The sequence below is a fragment of the Emydura macquarii genome, unplaced genomic scaffold (genome assembly GCF_026122565.2).
Source record: "Emydura macquarii macquarii isolate MOO-44397 ecotype Brisbane River unplaced genomic scaffold, CSIRO-AGI_Emac_v2 contig_781, whole genome shotgun sequence".
Taxonomy (NCBI): Eukaryota; Metazoa; Chordata; order Testudines; family Chelidae; genus Emydura; species Emydura macquarii.
In genome coordinates this window covers 165838-191959 of record NW_027130918.1, presented here as the reverse complement: position 1 = coordinate 191959, position 26122 = coordinate 165838, and the positions used below count along the sequence as shown (strand labels likewise).

At 41.9% G+C, this 26122-nt stretch overlaps 1 protein-coding gene across 3 annotated transcripts; it reads right to left on the bottom strand.

Moving 5' to 3' along the window:
• Window positions 1–1062: 1062 nt before the first annotated feature.
• On the bottom strand, window positions 1063–21282 carry LOC137149601 (protein FAM98A-like). Of its 3 annotated transcripts, none has more exons than XM_067543120.1 (9): window positions 21175–21282; window positions 20666–20771; window positions 17792–17940; window positions 15661–15795; window positions 14712–14896; window positions 11388–11468; window positions 10017–10133; window positions 5857–6024; window positions 1063–2999 (listed from the first exon to the last, which is right to left on the bottom strand). In XM_067543120.1, the coding sequence occupies exons 2-9, from the start codon at window positions 20716–20718 to the stop codon at window positions 2238–2240; spliced, it is 1650 nt and encodes a 549-aa protein (XP_067399221.1). In that variant the 5' UTR covers window positions 20719–20771; window positions 21175–21282; the 3' UTR covers window positions 1063–2237. The 3 variants fall into 3 exon arrangements, 2 of the variants coding, with proteins under 2 accessions (XP_067399221.1, XP_067399222.1); XM_067543121.1 differs by lacking the exon at window positions 21175–21282 and adding an exon at window positions 21051–21110; XR_010918813.1 differs by lacking the exon at window positions 1063–2999 and adding an exon at window positions 7355–7440 and having other exon boundaries at window positions 5929–6024.
• Window positions 21283–26122: the final 4840 nt, after the last annotated feature.

The window sequence follows — 26122 nt, the reverse complement described above, 5'->3', positions numbered from 1 at the left end:
ACTCGACTCAAAATTGACTGTGTTGTGACCTCATATGACCCTTTGACTTCTCATTGACCCCGTGTGACTCTCATGACAACTCAAATTTGACTGTTTTGACCTTATATGATCCCTTGACTCTTCATTGACCCCATAACTTCATTTTGATGCCTTTTGTGACTTTGCATGACCCTTTGATGCCCCATTGACCCACCGTTGTGACCTCGTATGACCCCTTGACTCAAAAATTGTCAGTAGATAACAATATGATGTAAAATAAAATGAGCACATTTATTGATAGGTTAATCTAATGTGAGCTCCCATCTAACACAGGCTACAGAATTTCATGCAATTGCCCCTGAATTGAGTCCAATAACTTGTGTCTGACTAAAGCAGAGTGTCCTGAAAGGCATCCTATCAGTCTTGGTTTGAAAACTTCAAAAGATGCAGAATTCATCCCATCCCATGGTATGGCTAATTTACTTAAAATACATGGCCAGGAACCTCTACACATTTCCAGCTACTGCACAATTCTTTTAGACCAGGGGTGTCAAACTCATTTGCAATGGTGGGCCAGATTTGAATTAAAATGTACTTCAAGTGGGCCATACATACCATAAATCGAAATACTAGGCACAACCATTTTTATGTAGTAGATTTTATTTGCTCGATATCAGCAATATAAAAACTGCAGTAAATTCACTTCTACAACTACTATTATTTTACGATTAAAAGAATCGATCAATGATTAAGAATTATAGTACTGAGCGATGCCCCAAGACCACATGTCCCTCTCCAGCCTTTTGGAGCGCTGCGTCTCGTGCACACAGGGCTCCATGCGTTCCCGCCAGAGTATACAGATCTCGTGGCAGAGTGTTACACTGCAGTGTCGCACGGCGCTGCTGCGACATCTCACGGCGTTGCGCAATGCAGCCAGCGAGTACAATGCAGAGAGATGTTGCGGCAGCATGCACTGCCACCAGGGACTGGACCAAAAAGGTTGGCAGACCATATCTGGCCCACGGCCCAGATGTTTGACACCCGTTTTAGACCTTACCTTGAATTAAAGAAAACCAAACAAACTGAAGAACATACAGATACTTTTATTGCTCACCTTTTATACAACAGCACACCTTCAGCCATTTTCTTTCACAGCTTGACAATGTTTATGTACACACAATCCCAGCAAGAAGCATTATGTGGCTTTCAGTAAAGGAAAAAAAAATGTCAAAACATCAATCTCAGCCAGGCTTCATTTTCTGCAGCAATAGTAAAAGGGCTTCCTCCAGGCAGGAATTAGTCTTTCCAGGCCGTAGTGCATTTCTTCAAAAAAATAAAATAAAAAAAAGACAACCCCCAAAACAAATTGCCCTGGATTTGCTGAGCCAGTGGTATTAACTCGTGCATAAAATACATTTCAGTTTGCTGTTCCTTCTAACTGATTTCAAGTAAAAATTAGGTTTGTAAGAGGAGCAACTTGTTTTGGATGGATGCAGGTCAGTTTGAATTGCTATACTTAACTACAGGCCTACATACACTATTGGTTCACAACTTAGCTTGGTTTTAAAATGATCTTTGCAGATTCTGGCAGCAGTCGAGAACTCCGGAGTTGAGCAGGAGATACAATTTTCAATTAGTGGAAGATAAGGCTACTGAATGTGGCATCTGCAGTAGAGCTCATATAATAGACACAACAGACCTATGAGTTAAAAAGCAGTTCAGAAGCAGGTGTGAGTGAGAGACCTTTTCTTGACTAAGATGACAGGACGGCAAATCAAAAGTAATACTATAAACTGTGTTTGGAACATATGCACCTGAAGGATATTTAGAACGAGAAATGCAGAACATGTAAAAGATAATTTAACTAGTTTTCAGTGTTGTGTGTGTATTACAAGTCTGAACAGACAAACATTGCTAATATCAGTATATATAACGCCAGAATGGAAGGCAAACACAGCAGGCTAATAATTTCTGAACAAAATGATTTGATCAAAGGGATTCTGTCCAATGTCTAAAAAGCTACGCTACTGGTTTAAGGTTTGGTTAATCCCAGTGAAGAGTGACAATTTATTTCAGTCAAACAAAAATAAAATCAGAATTGTATGGAAACCTACAGCTTACCTGAAGCAAGATTTCTCACCCAGACAGGACCTTGCCTGCTACATATGGTCTTGTAGTAATTCAAGAAGCATTAGATCAGGCCTCTGAAACTAAGTTTCTATTACTTGAGCTCTGCTGAAGTGTAAGCTTTAGTAGCCTCAGCTAGTAAAGTGTCTTCCTTGTCCAAATCCAGACTGATTATACTGATAGCCTCCATGCTGGAAGTGCTGCTCAAACTGCCCACCTTGATTAAAGTTCTGTCCGCCTCTGCCTCCCCAGCCTCCTCCTGGGCCTCCGCGGCCACCGCGGCCTCCACGGCCACCTCTCCCTCCTCCACGCCCACCACCTCGATCACCATGGTGCCCACCATCTTGGTATCTGTTGTCTTGCTGGTAACTGCTGCTGCCACCACCACCCTGGTATCCACTTCCTGTATATGAAGAAGATTGATATCCTCCATAGCCGCCTCCTTGGTAGCTGCTGCCGCCACCACCATGGTAGCTACCTGTTTGAAAACCTGCATCTCTGTAGTTGCTATCTCTGTAATTGCTGTCCTGATAACCGCCTCCTCCGCCATCTGTCCAGCTTCCTTGGTGCTTGTTTCCTCTTCCTCCCCCTCTGCTTCCATGGTCATAACCACCCCGTCCTCCTCCTCGACCTCCTCGTTCATGACCCCCTTGTTCATGACCTCCTCGTCCTCCATAGGATGAATCATAACCTCCTCGCCCTCCTCTGTCATGACCCCCTTGTTCATAACCACCTCTTCCTCCATATGATGATTCATAGCCACCTCTTCCTCCTCTGCCTCCACTTTGCTGTGGAGGACCATCTTGTCTTTTCTGCCATGGAGGCATCTCAGGAGGGGGAGGCTCGATTTCATTGGGTCTGCCCCCTCTGTCAGGCACTCTGCCCATTAATACCTGTAACGGTAAGGAAAAAGACTGCTTAACAAGGTCCAATATCATATAATCATACTTAATTGTATGACAATATGGGCTCCAGTTTAAGAGTTCTATACAGTCTGGAGTTTGAGTCAAGGCAGAGAAGTCTGTATGTTAAGGGCCTTCACACTGGTTTTATGCTGATGTAATTCCATTAACTTCAAATAGGAGTTCCTCTTAAGTTTACATCAGTGCAAGATCAGAATCAGGTCCTAAGTAGTCTGATATAGTATTTTATAACTGCCTCAAAGAATGGAAAAATTGTACTGGCTGTCAGTTTGTGAAGTATGTAAAAGGATCACTATTTGGTTTCATGTGTGTGTCTAATATACTTTTTTTTAAATTTAAAAAATACCATTTCCAAAGAAATTTAGTACTCATAAGGAGGAGTTGGTTTGACAGCCCGCAAGACGTAAGTTCTGCATCCAAATATCAGGCACAACACAAAATATCAAGCAGCAGAAGTGCAAGCTTTCATTCAGCATGCACCAACAATCTCAAAGAAGCACCTGGAGTGCAGAGACGATGTCCCCATGCCAATCAATCCTTGTAGAATTTGTCAACTAAGACACAAGTGAGATGGTGTTTCTGGTAATGTGGACATATTTTTGCTAGAACGGAACCAAAAACCCCTTCTAACTACTGGGATGAGACCTTCTTGGAGGGTAGATTATCCCACATCTGCCTACCAGGGAGGTTTTCTTGTACTTTCCTCTGAAGCCACTAGTATTGGCAATTGTTGGAAAAACAGGGTTGGCTGGTGCATCTCTGTCCTCGACCCTGCCCATACCCACGGCGCAGGGGAGTGTCAGCGCTCCATGCGCTGTCCTCGCCATCCCGGGACCCCGGCCCCTTCTCCCTCGGTGGAGGAGGGGGGGGTGCGGAGGAGGTGCATAGGCCGGCCAACAAGGCTCTTGCCGCCAGACCTCTGCATTGGCAGGGGCACTCTCTCACTCCGAGGAGTCGGGGGTGGACCCCTGCTCAGAGATGCAGACCCGGAGTGGACTTGGCGGGTCGTGGCTGGTGCATCTCTGTCCTCGACCCTGCCCGTACCCTCGGCGCAGGGGAGTGTCAGCGCTCCATGCGCTCTCCTCGTCGTCGGCACCGGGGATGCTGCTCCGTGCCGAGTGGAATCCAGTACCGACGGTGCCGACGATGCGCTCCGCACCGAGGGGGAGCAGACGACCCGGACAGAGCGGAGCGCTGCGATAGGAGCAAGGCTTTAAACCTGATCTCTGCCTCTGGCTCACTGTTTAAAGCCATGCATATCTTACTCTTGCCTGCTGTCCCCCCAGGCACTTAAGGTACCAAGTGGGGGGGGGAAGGGGGTTTTAAACCTAGGCGGCCGGGACATAGCCCGGCCACCTTAAGTCCGTCGGGGACTTCTTCCTAAACTACAGCACTTAACTACTTAAATTAACTAGGTACTTTGATTAACAAAGAGTTCAAAGAAGGGGAATGGCTCTTGCAAAGACTAGTTCCATCCGACCGTCATGGGCAGAAAGAAGAGATTGAGGGCCCGCGGGGTCGGCGGATCCCTATGTACCATGGCATGAGCGCGGTACTCCAGGGGGTGCCTGAGCCGACCCTACAGGGCTTGCTAAGGGGAAAAATGTTCCGGGAACCAGTGCACGGGGCGCGCACTCACCTATATTGGAATGGATATGAGCAATCACTCGAAGTAGAACAAGATATTGGAACTAGATGGATCACCAGTCTGATCCAGTATGGCCAATCTTATGTTCCTAGCGAATAGTATATGCAACCTTGTGCTCCTATTACGGTTATTCTTCTCTGCCCATTTCCTTCCTTTTGTTTCTATACCTCCTTGCTTGACGTCTAAATAGACACAAGATGCAAGTTCTTTGGCATAGGCACTCTTTTCATGTTTGTACAGAGTTCAGAGTACAATTAAGCCCAATCCTGAGTGCAGCCATAGAGTGCTACTGAAATACAGCAGCTTTCTTTAGTTCTTTGTGGGTGACATTTCATGTTACTTTTTGAAGAACAGCTCTACTATAATGTAATGTTAATGAGATTCAAGTTCAGAGTACAAGTCAGTCATCTTAGCCTGAATTCTCAGGAAAAAAGATTTTGGAGGAGCATGTAGGTAATTCCCTAATTTAGGCAATATTCTTTCCACAGCAACACTTGCTCTTAAAAATATGCCCCTTGACTATATAAATTTAATCTAATCAGAATTCATAAGAGAATCTAAATAGCAAAACACTGATTTTGCAAACAGACTTCTACCCCATCTAATTCAAATCCATGCAATGAAATGATTGCATGCACTTTATTCTAGATATGACGACAGTATTTGTTAATGACATGAAAGCAATATCAGCATCTGCAACCCTGATAGTGAAACAACAGTACAAGTATACTGTTTTACAGAGCAATAAATCTAGCACCCTCATGGCTTTCTCACTCCATAGTCAATGCCCATAGGAAGTGCAACTGTAACATTGAGCTTAAGGGAGATACTAGTCCCACTGAAAGCAATGTTTGTGGAGTAATATATTATTCAGTGCAAGTGAGGGTATCAGAATTTGATCCTAAATATTAGAAGTTACAGTTCCCAAAATTACACACTAGTTCAAATTACATTAAGCACTTGGCTTTGGTGTGAAAGGATTAGCAGCAAGAAGTTAAAGGTAAGTTTCTCATCACTTATTTTCCAGTTTACATTTACTGTGATGAAAAATACAGAATGCTATTGTGTTTAAAACGCTCCTCTCATTGGGACGAAAATCTTTTTAAAAGAGATTACATAACATTAACTGCCTGTTAGGAAGTTACATTTTCCATCTCATAATAGTCACTGAAGACATACCTTATTAATTGCACATACAGTCTTTTCTCTGATAGACCCACTGCTTGTCCTCATAATCTTTGACAAATCTTGACGAGCTGCTAAGAGGTGAGCAATGGAAATAGTGCACTTAGTAGATAAGAGGGCACGTTTGGGTTGGTAGACTTTAGCCAGTTTCTCTGTTTGACTCTGTTGGAGGAACAAAAAATAAATGACTCAATTGGCTAAAGGAATTAGTATGTGACACTGTCAAAGCAAAAGATCCAGATCAATAAATGAACTAGATAAAAATATATTTGCATTATTAAAATACAAGAGGAAAATCAAAATGGCTAAGAATCCCTTTATTTGAATTTAAGGATTACTGTAACAAGCACTGTATGACCAAGTTATTTTTTCACCATAGTCACAAGGATATTAATTCTAACTTGATTGCCAAAATGTTATTTTGCACAAATTTTCTTGTTACATCTGAAAATGGTTACAAGTAAAAGATATTCTAACTCTTATTTTGTATTTCTCTTGAGTAGGCAGTCACAAATAAATAGTATTATAAGTTATCTATGTAAGAAAAAGAATTCCAGCCAATCAATGTCCCCATTATGCCAATGAAAGTTATGGATATGGACTGAATCCAGTCTCACTTTTCCTTTTGCACACACACAATTCCTAACCAATCAATGTTTAAAAAAATCCTCCCTCAAGTCAGTTTTATGCTAGCCATTTCTCTTGGCATGTCTTTCCTATACTGTAAGATCTCTGATGCAGACATTATGTCTAATTGGTCTGTAAAGCACCTAATTATAAAATACCAACATGTACCTGGTCATAAACGGGGAAAAGAAATCATTTATTTTAGGGATGGTCTGTTATGGTTTGATGAACCATAATCAGATATCCACTATACTGGAGTAACATGTGGCTATTGTGTTTAAAATCTCAATTTTAAACTACTATTTAATTAACCAAAGCTATTTACTGCTCTGCAGATACCAACTTCTTAAACCTACCACCTGTCATACTAAATAATAGGAGCCGACTTAACTCTTCCCAACTGCTACTATAATTCTACTTCCTGTTCTCTGCTAGATATGATTCCAATGAGGGAGGGAACGAAAGAGCCCATAGATTAATGAGTTGATATGTCCTTTAAATGGTCAAAAAACCTGTTCTGGGCACCTGCCTCAAGTCATCTACTGAAATTCATAACTGTCCAGTTTCCTTATAACATTCTAATTAAACAGTTTATCAGTGTGCCACTTGAATGGGTGGGTGGTTACTACATCATTTCTCCTGGCCTGGTGTGAGTAAGTTATTTATTTGATTGGTAAAAACATGAATATTTTACTAGCCTGTTATGAAGGTGCACAGGTGTGTGGGGGCTGGTAAGTTTACACGGACATTTTGCAGAATTGCATGAATCTGTTTGAAAAATGCTTTCCCTGTAACTTGCAATGCCAATTTTCAAGGCTGCAACTTTCTTTTTTTTAAATGTTTAGTTAAAAGAGGAATATTTTACCTCATTTTTTCCCCTAAGAAGCCACTCTGGTTCACATGCTGCTTCCGCTGCCATCAGCGGTTCCTGTTTCCTGTGTTTGAGGGGAGCTACAATTGACCAAGGTAATGAAAGTTAAAAAACTACCCAAGGAAGAGAGATTACAGGCAAATAAAAGTAAGTCACTCTGAAGATGAGCAGACAAAAATTCAGCTGGGCACAAATAACAGTTTACTACTTTCCCATTTGCATCCTCAACCTCCTTTATTGCCTTCTGTCATTAATTGCTTGCTCTCTTGACCTCCTCCCCCAAATGTATCTATGGTAAGTTCCCCCCACCAGGTAACACACACAGTGCAACAGAGACTTTAATGCTATGCACCACAAGTTAGTCAAAGCTAGATGCAGCTAGCATAACATCATCAGGAGTGAGCCCAAACTGGATAGGGTCAGAGATACAACTGGGGATAAAGGAGAGTGAGGCCATAAAAATGGTGAGAAGCAAAAGAATGAAATTGATGCAACTGAATAGTGATTTGACTGGGGAGGACAAAACCCTGTGAGGGCAAGTGGATGGGAGAATCTGGTCTCCCAGCTGAACTCCTGATATTTTAGCATTTTCAAAGTGACTTTACAAATTTTATTTTTCCCATCTATAGCTCCCCTTCAAGGCAGGAAACAGGAATGATAAAAGCTGTAGTGGGTAGATCAAAGTGGTTACTCAGGGACAAACAAAAGCACTGTAAAATACTCTTTTTTTAGACCCAAACAACATTACAATTTTTCATTAGAAACTAAAGGGAAAATGTTTACCACAAAGATTGTAAAATTGAATGACACCCTTACTTTACTACCTGACACTAAGCAAAGGCAGAAAGAACAGAATAGCTTGGAAAAAAGAAGAATACAATGTTTTTCCATTTTTGACCTACTATCTAAACACTTGTGAGCTTATGTGAAGTCAACCTGAGGGTGAATACACATACAATATACAGAGAAGCCATAATATTTTAGTACTCTTGCACCAATTAATTATTTCTTTAACCTTCAAAATCTCCAATACATAATGTAAGTCAGCTAAGAAAACATTTATTATCAAGTATGAAATCTTATTACAGTTTTTACTAACTGTATAATTAAGCAATTAGTTACCACTACTGGATTCTTTGCTTCTTAATGAAATTATAAAATGGAGTCTTTAAAAGTTCAAATTTTAAAATGAATACCACATCTTTGAAAGTTGCTAGGAAAATAAATTTTAAACACAACATATTGCCAGTGCTTAAACATTGTGCACACGTAGTTTTCCACACAAAGTTTAATTCCAATCTCACACACAGCTCAAGCTATTTCCTCAGACCAGATATTGTCCTTAGTCTTCCCTTGTTATGTTCATAACAGCTCTTTGCTGTATTTTAGCAGAAATTTATCTGAAGAACACTGTGCTTTTCCTGAACTGAATTTGAACAGCTGATCAAACTTTGGAGCCCCTGCGAGACATTCTTTTTTTAAAAAAGGCAGGTTTTGCATGCCAAAGCCATGACACAGCCACAAGTCCCCAGGTGTTTCTAATATAGTCCAAAACTCACTGCTCGCTTTCAGTTTCTGTTGAAACAGTCGAAGTATTAAAGAGCTCTTCCAAGTTTTTCAATGAAACCTGATGTATCCCTTCTCCCTTCCGCCACTTGTGTAACACCTGTAGCCCTGTCTGTGTGATGGTAGAGGATCCCAAGCCAAAGAGAAGATAAATACAGAACAATTTATTTTTTAAGCCGTATTTAAGTAACTCATTTATTCAAAAGACATTGGACATGTGACTCTATACCATCTGACTGAAATTCACCTACCTTGAAGGCCACCATATTTATGTGGTAGTGCTAATTAACTGCACTGTTACGCACCTTGTTTAGCCAATAGAGATAATTTTAGAAGCCAGCTTTATAATGCTTGTCATGCTATGTTTAAAATGATCGTTCCCAATTTTTGCTATCAATATATTTGGAATTTTGAAATTGGGAAGATCACATAGTTAGTTTGGAAACCAGAATGATCATACCCAATTAATTTCAGAAGGGGCTGAGGTCACGTCACAGTCCATGGTACAGTTCAAAAACAAAAATATATACCAAAATATTACCTAACAGCCAGAATGACAGAGCAAATTACAGTGCATGGAAACTTTCAGGACAGCTTTACATAACAATGTATTTGAGGAACTGGGCTTGCATATGCATTTTGATTTTGGGGAAAAGTTGGAGCTCCAGCAGACAGCACAGACTTTGGTACTAAGTAAAGAGGTGGTCAGAAAGAGAATTAACTGACACTATTCTTCAGAAACAATGCAAAGCAAAGATTCCCATCATGGTGTCCTTAGTTCTAATGGCAGATTGCCAGATTTTCACTCTCTGTCATATTAGTAATCTCCTCTTACCCCTGGTATTTTCTCTTCTATTTGTCCATTTAACTTTATTTTTTGCTCTCTATACATAGTTATATGCACACGTGTAGTTACTAAATCATAACAATCATCAGTTTTAAACAACATTTTGTAGTCAATTTACTCTGTAGTAAATGGTTATGAATTTCAGAAAAAGTTAAGTACAAGGAAAATCAGTTTTCAAAAGATATTTTATATAAAGCATAAGTGATCTGCCTGTTCAGCATGTTTATAGAAAGCAGTTTGTACCTTAGCTTTATCTGACCAGCCAAACGACTGCACAGTTACATCCAAACGTTTCACTAACAGTTTTCTCCGAACTTCATACTCATTCTCTATGGCTTGATTAATTGCTTCGATTTTTTCCTGAAATGAAGATTCATGAGTGTGACACACACTTTAGATTACTTTCTAATTGCAACAACAAACAACAGACAAGGGTATAAACAGATTCAGATATTAAACATAGATTTGACTTTAGCACACAATTATCTACCGACTAAACATTCTCAAGGCCAAGTTTTGCGGTCATTCTCCAGTCATGGAATTGGGCCCCAAATGCAAGCCCTAGCCACCCACTGTTTCCCTCAAGACCATGAAAGCTCTGCCTTCTTCATGGCAGCTCAAATACAGCCTCCCATCAGCACAGTGTCCAATGTTGTTCGTAAGGTACGAAACACACTTCTATACTCCACACTTTTTTCAACCTGCTGGTTTACTTCCTCCAGTATTTCCCAGAGCAAACAAGGAAGGAGGAGGAAAAATATGAACAAGGTATAAGCTCAAAAAAATGCAAGGATTTAGACTCTAAAGTCCTAGGGAGTCTTAAGTTCCCAGCTCCTCAAATCCAAAACAACAGTGTCTTTAAGACAGCAAGAGTTGTGGCACTAAGAATAAAAGCCCATATTGGATGATTGTTTGAAAATACTGTATGAGGACAAGGCCCCCACATGCGGGGGAAAAAGGGTACACTTTACCGGCGTCTGGAGGCCCTGGAGGGCCCGGCCCAGGCTGCAACCCCATTACCATGAGGAAAAATTTTTTCATGGCTCATGAGATTGTATGTATGGGATGAGGGATTGTGGTATGTGTGCGGGAGGGGGCCTGTGTTACAAGTTTGTACTGGGCCCCAAAAAATTATGCTTGGGCCCTGTATGAGGACCTTGATTAGAGCCTATGATGCAGCACAGACAAGGCAGCCTTGTGCAGCAACAAGATATTCCTTTATGATTCATAATCAGGGGAAAAAAAAAAAAAAAAAAGACAAGATACCACTGGAAGCCCTAAGGGACACTATGGCTTCTCAGGGTGGCAAGCAATGGTCCCTGCTAGGAGTTATTCTCTCTTTTCCCAAGAGTCTGTATTCACATATGGATTTATTGTAGTGTGCTTCCTTGGATAAGAGAAGTTACCTAAAACTCATTAAAATTCTTATTTAAACAAGAAGTTTCACCAAATTAATCGATATAAATGAACCCTAAACATGTTAGTGAGAAACTGTCCTTATCTGTACTCAATATATACAAGATAACTGATTTAAAAAGTCTGAAACACAGAAAGTGTTTGGTAATACTACCACACAAAGAAGACAAAAAGTCTCTTACACACTTGGTTCCTTACCCAGTGAGCTGGTCCCAATGGTTTCTTCAGTAAAGGTTTTCCAACATGTCCAGGTGGAACCTTTGCTAAGGTTTCCTTTAGCTGTAATAAAATATATTGTGAACATGCTACAGTGGCCATAAACACTGTTTTTCAAAGATTAGATTTAGGTAAGGACAGACTGGGTGTTAGATAGGAAATACAAGAGGGCCTTTTATTTTGACACAAGGCTGTCCAAACTACCATATAAAGAGACAATCACCACTCAATCACGTTTGTGTCTGAAAATGTGTAACACTTATTGTTACAAATAATATAATAATCTTATCTAAAAGGTAGAAAAAATACATACAAAGATCAACAGACTCCATTATGACCTCAGAGATGGGAAAGATCTGTGATTAGGAAAACCATACATTTGATGAGATCCATCGCTCTTTAAACACAGAGTCTATCCTACATATAATTAGTTTCATAGCTTTTATTTATTTAAAGTTTTCTATTCCAGAATATGTTTCATATGAAGTCTTCATAGGAGGAGGATCTATAAAGGGCCTCTTGTAATAAGGAGTTCTTCAATGAAATTCAGTGAAAGAAATTCTTCAATATGATCATTTAAATTATATGCTGATCAATTAATTTGTGTGCAGCTATTATACCATCTTTCCCATCTGAAAACTACGAAGGACTGCAGGTATAGAAATGGGACAAAAAACACTTGGATGGGAGGAAAAGTGGATCGATGAGTCACAAAGCTGCCTCTTTCCATTATTGCAAGTCATGTTTCTGAATTTATGCAGCTACTCTCTTCAGTGGCCTACAAAATGTAATGTCCTGGTTTCCCAGTGGGGTTGACTACCTGCAGCTCCCTCTGAAATCAATGGGAACTGCAGATGAACAGCACCTCTGCAAGTAAGGCCCCAAATAATGCCACTGTCATCACAGAAGTGATGCTTTTTCCAAACTAGCACTTTGTTTTTTTTGCTGGTAAGTGCATCCCTGATCCTCTCTCAAACTTTGGAAAAACATTTCTGCCCATCTCTGTCCTTTCCAAATATGCCATTTACAATTGCCAGAATTGCATGTAAATGTCTTTCTGATTTACAAAATGTTATTTGTTGTTCCAAAGAAATTTCTGGAAAATTGGATTGTCACCTGAAAGATTTTTAAGTTTATAATTCTAGGTATCTGTCTGTTACAGTCAAAAGAGAATGATTATGAAAGTGCTACTTATTACTACACACATCTCCAACTCATATCTGCTTTGCTTAGTGGTTCAAAAAACCCAATACATCCTGAACTGCAGAACAAACAGTTGATTTAAACAAGCTGCATATTTGTCATATGCATCATTAACAAAATTGCCATTTACAGTAAACTTCAATTTCCAAAAGTAAAGACTTTGGATTGCACGTGGCAGAAAATACAACTTGATATCAGATGCTACATTGTCAGATTAAATTTCATATATTAAAAACAAGAAAACCCCTAGGTTCCTTTTCTGTGTGTTTCTATCATCACTGTACATTCAAGTTTGAACTTTTCACTACTTATGCTATTTTACTTTTTTGCCTTTCATTCAGCTTTTGTCAATGAAAACTGACCACTACACTACACTGTTGTTTATAGTCAAGTGTTTAATCAGCTTCACTTTTTGGTTTCTAACTACTACCAAGATGTTGCAATGTTTGGAGTGCAAACACTGCAAATTCACTGAAAAATAAGTTTACACTTAACATTTTTTAAAAATTCACTTCAAGATCTTTTGTTAGGCTTTCAGTCTGTTTTTACTAGAAGATAACTTTGGGGCCTAAAGTGACTTAACAGCATCCCTTTAAGCTTAATAGACTTAGGGCTTGTCTTCACTTACCTTGGAGATTCGGCGGCAGTTGACCGGAGTTACGCAAACTACGCAAAAAACTTGCGTAACTCCTGTCAACTTCTGTGCTTCTGTTCTGCGCACTGTCTTCACTGCACTGCGCCAACGGGAACCGCGTTCCCGTCGATGCAGTGCTATGCCACTTGAGAAGGTGGTCTTAATACATCGATTTCTGAATCGACTGAGTGGGTCTTCATTGACCACTCAGTCGATCCAGATAAGTCGATCTGACGGAGGCGAATTCGCCACCATCAGTGAAGATATAGCCTTAGCGTTGTCCATTATCAAAAAACTTTGTGTCGTAAACTAAGCAAAGAAATTAATTATGAAATTTAAAAAAAAGTATGAATTCTAGCATGTCATTTTTACATAATATCTAATCATACAGCTATAAATACAAAGAATTTTCTATAGATCACCTTCTTTCAGAGAAGCTTTGCCAATGTTAATGAGTTGATCCTTGTGAGATAAAGCATTTTCTCCATTTTACAGATGGGAAAATGGAGGTACAAGAGATCTTAAATTGACTTGCCTGAAGTCGCAAATCCATGACAAAGCCAGGAATAGAACCATGATCTCCTGAGTCCTCACCATCTTTCCCCTCCTAAATGAGGGTAATTGCCAGAAAACAACTTTGGAAAGCCAAATTCTCTTTAAAGACTTCCAAATGAGTCATTTCTAGCCACTTTGACTCAGTAGTGGAAATAGAAACTCTTAAAAGATTAACAAAAGGCTTCTGAAAAGAGGTTTTTGCAACCTTAGTAATTAGTTACATTTTTGCTAAAATATAATGAGACCTACAGTTACTATAACAAAAAAGTATTTTCCTTTATTTTTTCCTAGTTTAATTAGTGCGTTGGACCACACATTCAGTTTCACTGTTTCCCCTGGATAGTCAGCTTCCCCTTTGCATTTGGGTCTTTAAAAGAACAATAGGGAGAGAACACACTTAAGAAAAAGAAAAAAAGAAAAAAAAAAGGAAAATGTAATTTAAGTCACAAGAACTGACTCTGGGGTAAGTGTTCACTTGACACTAATTTTAATTGACTAGATTCCAAGATGACAGGACCCTTTAAAAAGTTGTTTATATATCTAAATAGCAGTTAGAAACAAGTTTCTCCTTAATTTACCTGCCAAGACCTAAGTTCAGTGGTTCTGAGTGTCCCTAGCAGCAGGTAATGACACGAAGACCTAGAGCAGCATAAGGAACACAGAACTTTTCACAGTAATGAGAGGCAATGATAGCTACAGCTTTTGCATAAGATACACAGAACCCTGACCTCGGTTCTTGGCAAGGAAGAAGCCCTTCAGTACACCTTTAATATCTGCAATTTCTTTGTGACTCAGTGCATTCTGTAAGCAATATTAAACCCCAATGCTAGAAAAGTTTCACAAGAGACAATGGAGCTAATTAAAATGAAAGCAATAATATTCTAATATTGTACTTTTGTTCCTTTGGATCTTACCTTTTTTTCGATTCCACTGAAGAACTGGAACATAGTTATGTTGGCTGGAGGCTTGGACATGCCTAAAGCAATACATATGCCTTTTAGCTCCTGAAAGACCTCGCTACCCGCTCCTTCTTTTGCCTTTTTTGGAGGGGCATTCACACACAGCATTCTGGCAGCTTCTAGTTCCGAGATGAGGTATGCTGGGGCAAGAAAATTAGATTTCAGAGCAAGATACATCCAATTTTAAAATTACTCAGAATTAAAGTACTTAAAAATGACATGCACAAACTGAGCATTTTAGAAAGATTTATTAGTGAAATTTTTGAATCCAATGAAATTTCATAAGAATCACTGGATAAATGCATGGGGTCCCAAGGGGACCATCGAGAAGGAGAAGCTCTAAGGTGCAGACCTGCTGAAGTCTGGAGAGTAGCCCCACTCCAGCAAACTTTATTATACAATCTAACAGAGCATGGCTCTTCCCCTGCAAGGCCTTTGCAGAGTGAGAAGCAAGAAGAGGCTAGTAAATGGATTTAGAGCCAGGATGATAGGTCTCTCTAAGGTCTCAGTCAAAAAGTGGGGAGGTTGGAGGCTAAAAGTATAAATGAAAGGCCGGCACCAAGTTATATTGGTTAAACTATTAATCTTTTGTAATCGATATTTACATTCCTATGTCCCACGCCCAAATCTTTTCTACTGAATACTAGCAAGTGGCTGGTAAATTTTTTTGAAGTGTAATGTGACTCATTCAATTTCTTTACTTGGATTGTGGCCTCCCTTTGAAATATAACAGAAAACATGTAGGTGAAATTCTTAAGAATTACTGAAAAAAAAACTTATTCACTCCTTGTGGAAACAAACACCACAATATCACCACTATTATATATCCCAGAAGCATAAAAAGGAATAGGAGCGGGAATCCTTGAATTAGCAGGCTTTCATGAAAATGTTTCCTTTAACTTACTGAGCAGCAAGAGGCAGTTCTTCTGGTTGAGAAGGCGTTTTGTCACCTCTCCTGATGTTAGTGATGCATACGGACAGTTCATTTCCCCCAGCAGCCCACTCACTTCAAGTTGGAACTCTTCTGCTTCATTTGGACCTTAAAAAAGCAACTTATTTAATCAGTTCAAATATTTAGCTTCCTGATTTTGTGATAATAAAGTAGGAACTATAGGAATTTGGAGACAGGGTGGTTTGGTTAAAAAATTGTGGCTTCATGCTCAGAGAGTATCAAAATGAAAATATTGCCATGGGTTCAAGCCACAGAAGTCCTCAGGGTTTTTAAAGCTTGGGACTCAGCATGACTGATTTGAGGACAGGTAATTCCTCAGTGATTTCACAATTATGCTTCCACTTGCTTTCTCTCCCAGTCTAGGGATTTTTCACTTAGTGTCCATATAAAGTACAGAAGTTGAAACTAACGATATCACAGATACCAATCTGGAATATGTGTGGAATTTTAGTATCACTTAAATATAAGAGCGATAGGCATTTTAGATTTAGATGATTTTGACTGAAGTACTTGTAGTCAATAATAAAGAATTGCTGGATAGGAAAGGTCAAGAGTACCACAAGCTTACCCCTTTAAGTTTACATTTATGGACCTCATCTACTTGCTTTATCTTAGTAGGAGGAACATTCAAGCAGCTTAGGCTCAACATTTAGATTGCCAAGAATGTTTCCTTGTGCTAGAGCCCAAGAACTACAGTGAAATTAAGATAGCTTTTCATCATCCAACCTGAGTGAAGTACAAAATGTGAACAGAAACAAAAGTTAAAACTTAGAGCATTTTAAAAAGGACATCAACTTGAAAATATTATTTGTAAGCTCAAACCAGACAAAATTTGGATATCACTCACTAGCACTACAAATATATAAATCCTTAATATATGTCTATTGCCCAAGTTCCACAGAATTTAGGAATGGGCATGAAAATCCAGGTTAGTTCTATTTTTACTCAGCCCCTAAAGTGGGAACCCTATAACATGGAGCATCTCACTGCCTCTACTAGTAATGTAGTCTCATTAAAATGAATAAAATATAAGGAGAAGAGAATTATTGGGAAGAACATGCTAAAGAAAGGAAGTAGTGATGGAAAATGTTGAGAAAAGGAACAATGGGAAAAAACAGAAAGAGACAGGACATTGAGAAAAAGAGAGATGTAGGGACACTGAGTACATTACAAGTTAAAACTCTCTTTTTACATTAAGAGTCCACTTTCCCTTTTAAAAAAGTCTCTTGTGTTGAAGTGTCAAATGCTCCATTAACAAAAGGGGAAACTAATTATACCAGGGAAAATTACAGCTCAGGTAAACAAATGGAAAATACAGAAAAGTCTATAACTGAAAAACTAAAGAAAAATATTAGGTTAGGAGTTACTTGTAACAACAGTAGGTACAAAAGTGTATACAAATTCCAAAAATACTCAGAGTTCTGTTGGATACCTGTTCAAGATACATTTTACCAGAATCCATATTTTAAGTCAAAAGAATGCCAGAACTAGAGTTCACTGAAAACTCAACAAAATTGTTTTAAATGTATTCCTGAAAGTTTTATTTAGCTTTTTCCCCATCAAAGTTAAAAAAACAATGAAAAATTTTAGATTTCCATGTCCTCCTCCATAGAGCATTTCATAATTCACTGTTTGTCTTCCCTTTAAGATAATCAAGAGTAAACAGGAAAGTGAGGAAAATCTCTAGTTATTAGAGCATTCCCTCTGGAATTTTAAATATCATCTAATACATCAGATCCTCAAAGAGTTGTAAAAAAGTTATTTTGAAATTTTTATCAATAAAACTTTGTTTCCTCCAAAAATAAGAAGCTATTCAACAACTGAACAATAACTGATCTTTCACACAGATGAAAGGAAAAACTAACTTCAGTAAAATGTTTCATCCACACAATGAATTCAGCTTCTGTTGGATGCACACTGGGTCAGTTTGAAAAATGAGGTGGAAAACATCCAAAAACCGATAGGATGCGGACAGTACTCTGTGGTACAATTGATTTAGGAAGGTCAGATCAAATCTATAGAACACCCATCTATAAAAATGTATTAACTGCACAATGTTGTTCTCAGGGCTGCGGTTACTTACTGTTAGTTGCTTGCACGTTTTCTTCTAGTTTACAGAACAGCCTTAACTCAGATACTAGCCAAGCACAGAGTTTGGTAAATTCAGGGGAACTGGCTCCACCAGAGGCTGCTTGAGTCAGCGCCCCATCTTCTAATAATGGACCTTTGTAACTGGCAAGCAAAATTAATAGCACAACTTATTAAGCATGTACATTATGAATGAACTCTGCTATAGATTTTTTTTAACCTCTATGTGCACGTGTAAGGAGTATCACCACTATATCTGACATGTTGAAGAAACAGGGAAATGTCGCACAAATTCATAAGTTTAACTATGGGGAAACAGCACATTAAAAATGTTTGAGTAAAACAAGCGTGACAGGAGTCAAAATGTTTTCATCCTGAGCAATGCTACCAAAATATGAAGTGCAACTTCTATCATAGATACTAGTTTATTGATCTATTCCTCCTGCTATTCTAAAGTACCTCTCTGGAATTATTGCTTCATAATACCTTGAGTAACTAACTGTTATATTGCCCTTTTTGTTTTGTTTTTTAATATTGCTCACATCTCATTTGCTTTCAGACAATGCAAAACCGAAACACTGGACACAGATGTTATATAAGTAGAGAAGCAGAAATAATTTTATGTTGAAAAATGACTTTAAAATGGAAATGAAAGAGGTGAGTAAAAGTTTGTTTCCGTGTGGAGAACTATGGGCCAAATTCAGTCCTGGCATAAATAGGCACAATTCTACAAGGGGAGGTGCACACACTATGTCAAAGCTGAATCTTACTCAACTTTAAATGCAACACTTTCTAGTTATTTACTGGTTTTAGAAAATATGGAAAATTGTTGGGGGTTTTTGTGTGTGTCCAGAAAACCTAACCATATAAAGGCACAGATTGCAGCTTCTACTCTGGTAAATATAAAATGCACTAGGCTGTTTTGATGTAATATACCCAACCTGAAAAGGGCTCAAAGAAACCTCAAAAGCAATTGAAGTTACCCTGAAACCTTGAAGAAGTAAAACCTCAACTAACTGAGTCCACTTTGACATAACTGGTGCAGGTAATTCTTGATAGCTGTCAAAGATGACAGATGTCTCAACCAGCATAGTAAAGCTCTGATCCTGCAAAGATTTGGGTTGTTACTCTGAGTGTGTAAAATTACAGACATGAGTAAGTCTTTGCAGGATCAGGGCCTAAGTAGTTTGTCAAGTGAAAGGCCACTCTGGCAATTCTCTCTTTCCTAGAAATGTGGTCCCAGCTATCATATCTCTGATAACTTGGCTCCACTTTTGCAACTCTTTAGCTACCAATCCAACCTGTGGATTACTGACTGAGACTTCAGTTTCTGCCTCCCCATGCACCACAACACACATACTTCTGCTCCTCTTCCCTCCAGTAATGTCCCTGCTCTGGTTGCTGTACTTCTACTGCAGCTTCTTATAATCCAGTTTCACAGCGTTTCTATTCCGTCCAAATGGATAGACAACGCCACACTGGGCCCAATTCTGCCCTCCATTACGTCTGTGTAACCTATTGACACTGAAAGTTGAACCAATGTACTCCCTGACTAAAGAATTTGGGGCAGAGTGCTATAAAGACCTGAAAAAGAAAAATACATTGGCTTGTGTCCTTTTATTCTTCTTCATAATGTATAAAGCCTACACATTTTCCTCCCTTTCCTGAAGGGAAGTTTTCTCTCCTGCTTACCTACTCCCCCCACCCCCCCACTCACTCACACACACACGCTCCTGCCTCTGTTAGCCTGAAAGCCTTTGTTGATCAAAGACATCACAAGAATCAAGGGAATGAAAGCCAAGTAACTTAAAGCAGAAGGGAATTTTAATCAGAGACTTAACATTAAAGACGTTAAAGATGTTTGGTTTATTTAACATCTGTTTGACTTCAGTGCCTAATGAACACTTTGTAGTAAGGCATCCTCTGTTAAAGAGTCAATTAGAAAGGAAGGACTGTCTATTGGTCAGGGTGCTAGCCTGGGACTTGGGAAACCAATGTTTAATTCTGTGCTCTGCCACAGACTACTCGTGTGACCATAGGCCTCAGTCTCTCTATGCCTCAGTTCCCCATCTGTAAAATGGGTGTAACAGTACTCCCTTACTCAGGGATGTTGTAAAGATAAGCATAAAAGGATTGTGAGGCCCTGAGTGTATGTCCACACTCAAAACACAGCAGCTGCACCCCCGTAGTGTTTCAGCATAGACTCTACTATGCCGACAGGAGGGTTTCTACCATCAGCATAGGCAATCGACCTGGCCAAGAGATGATAGCTAGATCAATGGAAGAAGTTTACACTGGGGATTAGGTTGGTATAGCTCTCTCTCTCAGGAGTGTGGATTTTTCACACTCCTGAGAAACACAGCTATGAAAGAAAGTGTAAGTTCCCACTATAGACCATCCCTTAGATGCTACACTAATGGAGTCCAAATAAATACCATCAATCAACAGAACACCATAGCCCTGACAACTAAGAGAACACAACAGACATGCTGTACTACAGCAGAAAAACCTTCACGCAGAAAGAAAGGCAGGCAGATAGAAAGGTCTTTTGGCCTGCTTCTCGGGCATTTCAAATCCTGTAGAGTCAGGTTTCTTCTAGAACAAAGATTTTCAATTGAAAAAAACTGAATCCTTAAATCCCACCTCTCCCTTTGCCACTAGAGGAGCCCCTCACCTGCGGGAGGAGGAAACAATAGAAGAGTGTGACGCATGGGCCGCCACCAGCACGTGGAAACACGAGCACAAGGAGTTTTCAAGCTCGATCCCCCTCATGAAAACTGTCAAGTCACCTAGCAGAGGCAGATCCCCTTCCCTGCCGTGCAGAGAGGATGCAGCCAGCCCCACGTGTAGCCAGAGGAAGGGCACCTACCCGAGATCCTCCAAGGACTCCAGGATGTCGCTCTCCATCAGCTCGAACTCCATCCTCTGCCCTGGCACCCTCCGGCCTGTTTCCTGGCGAGGGACAAAGCTGGAACCTGCACAACAAAGCAGAGTCGGTCACCAGCGCAACCGCCCCTCCCCCCCCCCCCCCCGCACCGCCAACCCGGCGACGGGCCCGGGCCCTCCCACCCCGCTCAGCTTTAGCCCCGGCTCAGGGGCTCCGTTCTCAGCCCCGCCCCCCCCCCCGCTATGCTCCCTGCCCAGACCGGGGTCGTCCCCCCCCGCTCAGCTCCCCGCTCCATCACCCGCGGCTATCCCCTCCTCTGGGCCCGGCCCGGCCCATCCCCACCCGAGGGGGGGGTCCCCCGACGCACTCTGCGCAAGCAGCTACCACCAAGCCGACTGCCGGGTTGGCATGAGGGGGAGGGGAGGGGAGCAGGCCCCCGGCCCGACCTCTCACCCGGCCCCGGCAGCTGCCCTGCGCGTTGCCTAACTCACATCACCGTGTTCTCTTCACGGCTCCGCTGCTTTTTTTCTCTTGCAGGCGGCCTGGTAATAGCTTTTTTAAACCTCCGATTTTTTTTTTAAATAGCAGAAACAGCCCCTTGAAGCAAAATATTTTGTCAGGCAGCGTCTGGGCAGCCCTGAGAGGAAGGACCCCGTTGGAACGCGGAAATTCCCAAACTTGCGTTTAATACGCAAAATTGGGGGGAGGGGGTTCGGAATCCTCCTCCTCCTCCTCCTCCCCCCTTTGCATGTTACTTGGTGGGGGTGGGGAGTGTTGGACTCGCCGGGAGTCCGCTTGTCTCAGTAAAACGCCGTTGCTTCCTACTTCCTGGTCGGCTCCAACCGGAACCGGAAGTGCAAACTCAGCCATGTTTGTTCAGGGTGTGCTCTTAGCTTCCAGCTTCCTCAAAGAGTTCGAGTCGCGCGTGCGCAGCTTACCGTACCGTGCCCGCAGTCCGGCGAACTTCCGGCCCTGGTTCCCCAGTGACGCGAGAACCACGCGGCAACGGAGGGGATGCTTCGGAATCCTGAGCTTGCCCCTTCCCGCCTCGCTGTTTCAGTGTGTTCGGGCGGGGCCTCGCCGCCTCCCTTCCACGTGGGCTCCAACCAGAACCGGATGTTCGAAAGTAACCATGTTAATTGCTGGCTGCCAGCCCCGGGGCGGGGGGGAAGGTGTCACGTGCATCACGTGACTCAATTGGGGGGGCACTGACTGCTGCTGCGGTCCGCTGCCGGGCTGCTCTCAGCGTGTTGAACCTGATTCGATGATGACGTGGTGGCTGTTGCCCCGCTTGCATCCGACAGTCCTGTGCCACTGATACACTCCCTCCCTCTCCAGTAGTAGTAGTAGTAGTAGCAGCCACTAGGCTACTGGCGTTTTCTGAATTTCCCACCGAGGGATTCTGGATCGGCAGGTTAGCGGGGGGCAGATGGGACCCAACCACTGCTTAGATCGGTGCAGGGGAGCCTTTATAGGCTCATTTTGAAAGTTGTTCTGCCTTTCGGTTTCGGGGAATCGGAATCCGCTCGGTGTCAAACCGGACTGAGAGAGGAGAGAGGACACCCCCAGCCAGCCCACCAGCACTCCCCCAGCCACACGGTCGGACTGGAGTGGGGGGAGACTGAGGAGGAGACAGCGAGTCGGTCGGACGGAGTCAGGCTTGCCGCAGGGAGTGTGGACGTGGTGTGTGTCATCTTACAGTTCCTTTAGTTCCCCTTGCCTATGCCTCTGCCTGCCTTGTGCCTTTTACTTTCGGTTTTGTTTCCTTGGGGTTTAGTTTCATTCTTACTCACTGACACCTCATTCAGAGAGAGGACTCTCTGTCTCACTCACTCACTTGTATTTAGGTCTCTTTAATCTTCTGACTCTCTGAATCTAAAGGTCTGGGTTCTTTCTGTCTCTCCATTGCTGGTACAACTTGTGGCTTGCTTGCAGGCTGCAGCCAGTGTACTTGCGCGCACACACACACACACACACACACACGCTGTCTGCTTTAAGTTTCAGGTTCAGAGAGACTCCCGCACAGCAGCTAGAGCAGAGGAGGGGGCGGGCACCACTGGGCAGCCACCAGGGGCCACAACAGCTTTCCCTGATCCCCAGTGCCCGAGCATTTATGGAGACACCGAGCAAGACAGCGTGAGTGGCCAAGTCTAGGGGAGCTGTCTGGAGGAGGGATTGGGACTGATGGCTGTAGCGTCATGATCGGGAAGAAAAATTCTGTCTACACACACTTCCTCCAAAGAAATCAGCAGTTCATTCTGATAAAGTGTGTATGTCATTCAATCCAGTTGTGTGCCAGCAAAGCTGTAGAAAAGCTGCCATTCAATCTAGAGTTTTTAGTCTCGCATTCCTACAGCTGGTTTTATCACAGCTCCCTGAGACAGCGTGAATATGCAAAGATCTACTAAATGATCAATCACTGTAACACACCACTGAAGCTCGTTCAGCTGTCTGCCAGGAGATGGCTCTCCATTCACGCTTGCTGTGTGTGCATACTGGATCAGTGGGATGAGAAAGTTGCATTTCCAATTGAGCAAAGATAAACAACAATGCTATGATGCAGAGGTCCTGTATCAGATGTATTGTGACCCTGTGAATAAACTGTATTTACAGTTTCTAATACCGATTCTGCAGGAATTTGCAAGAATCAATAAACTGTTCCAACTGAAAGCTGATGGTAATGCCTTCAAAATGCTGGACTGCCTCCAGTCTCTCTTCCATACTCCTGTGTTAAGAATAAACAATGAGAGTCCTGTAACACTTTACAGCCCACGAAAGCTTATGCCTGCAGAAATTAAATTTGTTAGTCTTTAAAGTGCTACAGGACTCTCATTTTTGCTGTATACAGACTAACACAGCTACCCCCCTGGAACTGTGTCAAGAATGTTGCTTTCAGAAAGGATTCCTGTACCTGATGCTAAACTCCTGGACTGCAAGCCAATTGCCACTGTCTGCTGTTAATTTTGGCACAGTGTTTATTATGGCTGTAGGAAATGCAAAGCTTGATAAAGCCACTGAAGATGGTATAAAGAATAGATGCTGAGACTTCCTTCTTGAAGCTGCAAAACAAGTACAGTTGAGACTTCCTGCAAATATTAATCTGTGGAACTCTATGCCAGCATTCAATCCATCAGTTACTCTTTCTGGGTCAGGGAAAACCTCAACTAGATAGCCTCTCCTTGCTGAAAATTTTCAAAGGTGACCTGGGGAGCTTGGATGCACAGTATCAAGCCATCAGCTTCTAAAAATGGAAGATGACAGATGACAAAAAGGCAGAGCAGTTCTGGGTGGAGGTATACAATTTTGAAGACAGCAGTGGTGAATGGTGCTTTAAAGAGCTAGCCCTGTTTGCCCTCTTTCTACTTGCCATGCCTCTGTGCAGTGCGGATGTGGAACGAGTGTTCTTTCACATGAACAATGTGAAGTCCAAGCATTGGAACAGGATAGGTCAACATACTCTGAGCAGTATACTGTATATCCACTTTGGGTTAAAACAACTGAGGATTTGTTGTAAAGACGTTGTCCCAACCTGGGACATGCTTCAATGGTTTAACTTGGGAATGTACCACACTGAGGCAGCAAAGACCACGGAGGATGGAGAGACTGAGAATGACCTTTTTTATTTGTAGTTCCAGTTCTAGTATTGCTACATAAATCATTTTGTTTCTGCAAGATGTGTGATGGATGGGATGCATGGCGGGGTGTGTGGTGGATGGTGTGGTGGACAGCAGGGCAGACTGGCACGTAACTGTCCCAGGTTACATGGGACATGGGTTGGGCTTGTCTTTGGCTGGGGGCTTTGAGGGGGCAGGCCTAGGATCGGCTCTGCAGCTGGGTGGCGGGACAAGCCTGGGATTGGCTCTGCAGCTGGGTTGGGCGGAGTGCACAGCTAGCCAGCCCTGCTCATTTGCAGGCTCTGCACTACAGGTTACACGACATGGGTTGGACTTGTTTTGAAAGGCAGTGCTTCTTTTGTCTCTTGTGACACTTAGGATACGTCTTCACTGACCGCAGCAAATTCAGTGATTCTATGGCAGGAAACCAGATCCCCAGGCCATCCTCTGCAGTACTGCCAGGCAGACTCTAGGCTCAGAGTCTATGTCTATAAGCACTGGCACCTTTAGGGGGTGACTTCCATTGCTTTTACCTTTTTCTATCGTATCTTATTGCTGAACTAATGGTTTCTTTCTCTTGCATCTCTCTCTGGGATCCAGAGATGGCAGTGATCTAAGCAGATAGAGGGAAGGCATCCCCTCCAGCCTCCTCCATGCAACTCACTTCTTCCCTGTTTTCCCCACATACATCCCACACACCCTGTGAGGATCAGTGATCTTCTGGAGGGGAAAGGTAGGATGGGTGGAAGTATGGCACCACCAGGTGCTTGATTTCCAGAGTAGATGGCTAGGATTTCCATTATGAAGGGAAGGGGATAGCCTTGCTATGTCTTTCTGTATGTTGTCACTAATGTTCCCTGGTTTTCATGTCAGATCTCAAGTGTCTGGGAGATGCAGATGTCTGACTGCCATGCAACTCCTTGCCCCTCAGTAAGAGAAGTGCCTCCAGGTACTGCTGTACCAGGTACATGTATGATTGTGTACGAACCTTTTCGCTCTATTGTGTTGGTGGTTTTTCAGGAGTTGCAGACTGATTGGTCCAAAGAAAGAAAATGTTATTCCTATTTCTTGTAATAGAAATTATCAGTGTTTATTATTTTGTGATGGAAAAAACCTAGTTGTACATTAGCTGCATGGAGGTTCGTGTGTCTGGAACAGGGATGAGGTTGGGAGAGTATTGCATAGAGCCAAGTTCCACTGTCTGCTCTGCAGCTGAAAGCACTGAGATGAGATGAGCCCTACTAAAACAGGTGCTCTTGGACATGCACAGAAATGAGTGATCTCTAATCTTGAGCTCATCCAGTCCCATTCAGAAGCAGAGCTAACAAGGGAAGTTGGCAAGAGAGCTTCTTGTGGCTTCATCTAACTAGATGAGGATTCACCTGAAGCTTAGGTTACTGAAGAGTCAAATATCCCTGAAGTGAGGTGTAGCCAGCTACTTGGGGATGTGGATGTGTTGAGACTGGGTGGATGTTGTGCCTCCATATCTCAAGAGCGGAGTGGCTGGTTATGGGAATGATCATTTTCAGGGTATTGTTTTAGTTGGTTGGGTATATTTATTGTTTTAATGATAATCTGTCCAATGTAAATGTGCAAGTCCAAGTTTACCTGTTGCTATTTTTCTATGCCTAGAGGACATATCACATCCTGGTTGTAACTACTCAATATACAAAATATACTTGAAAAGGACAGAGATTTAGAAACACACATGAGGGGTACATGTGGAGTGATCTAACTCTGGGACAGGGCACTTGGCCAGGCTCATTATAGAAACAGACCTGGGAAGCATAGAGTTGGTTAATAGTGTTCTTGCAGTATATTCTCT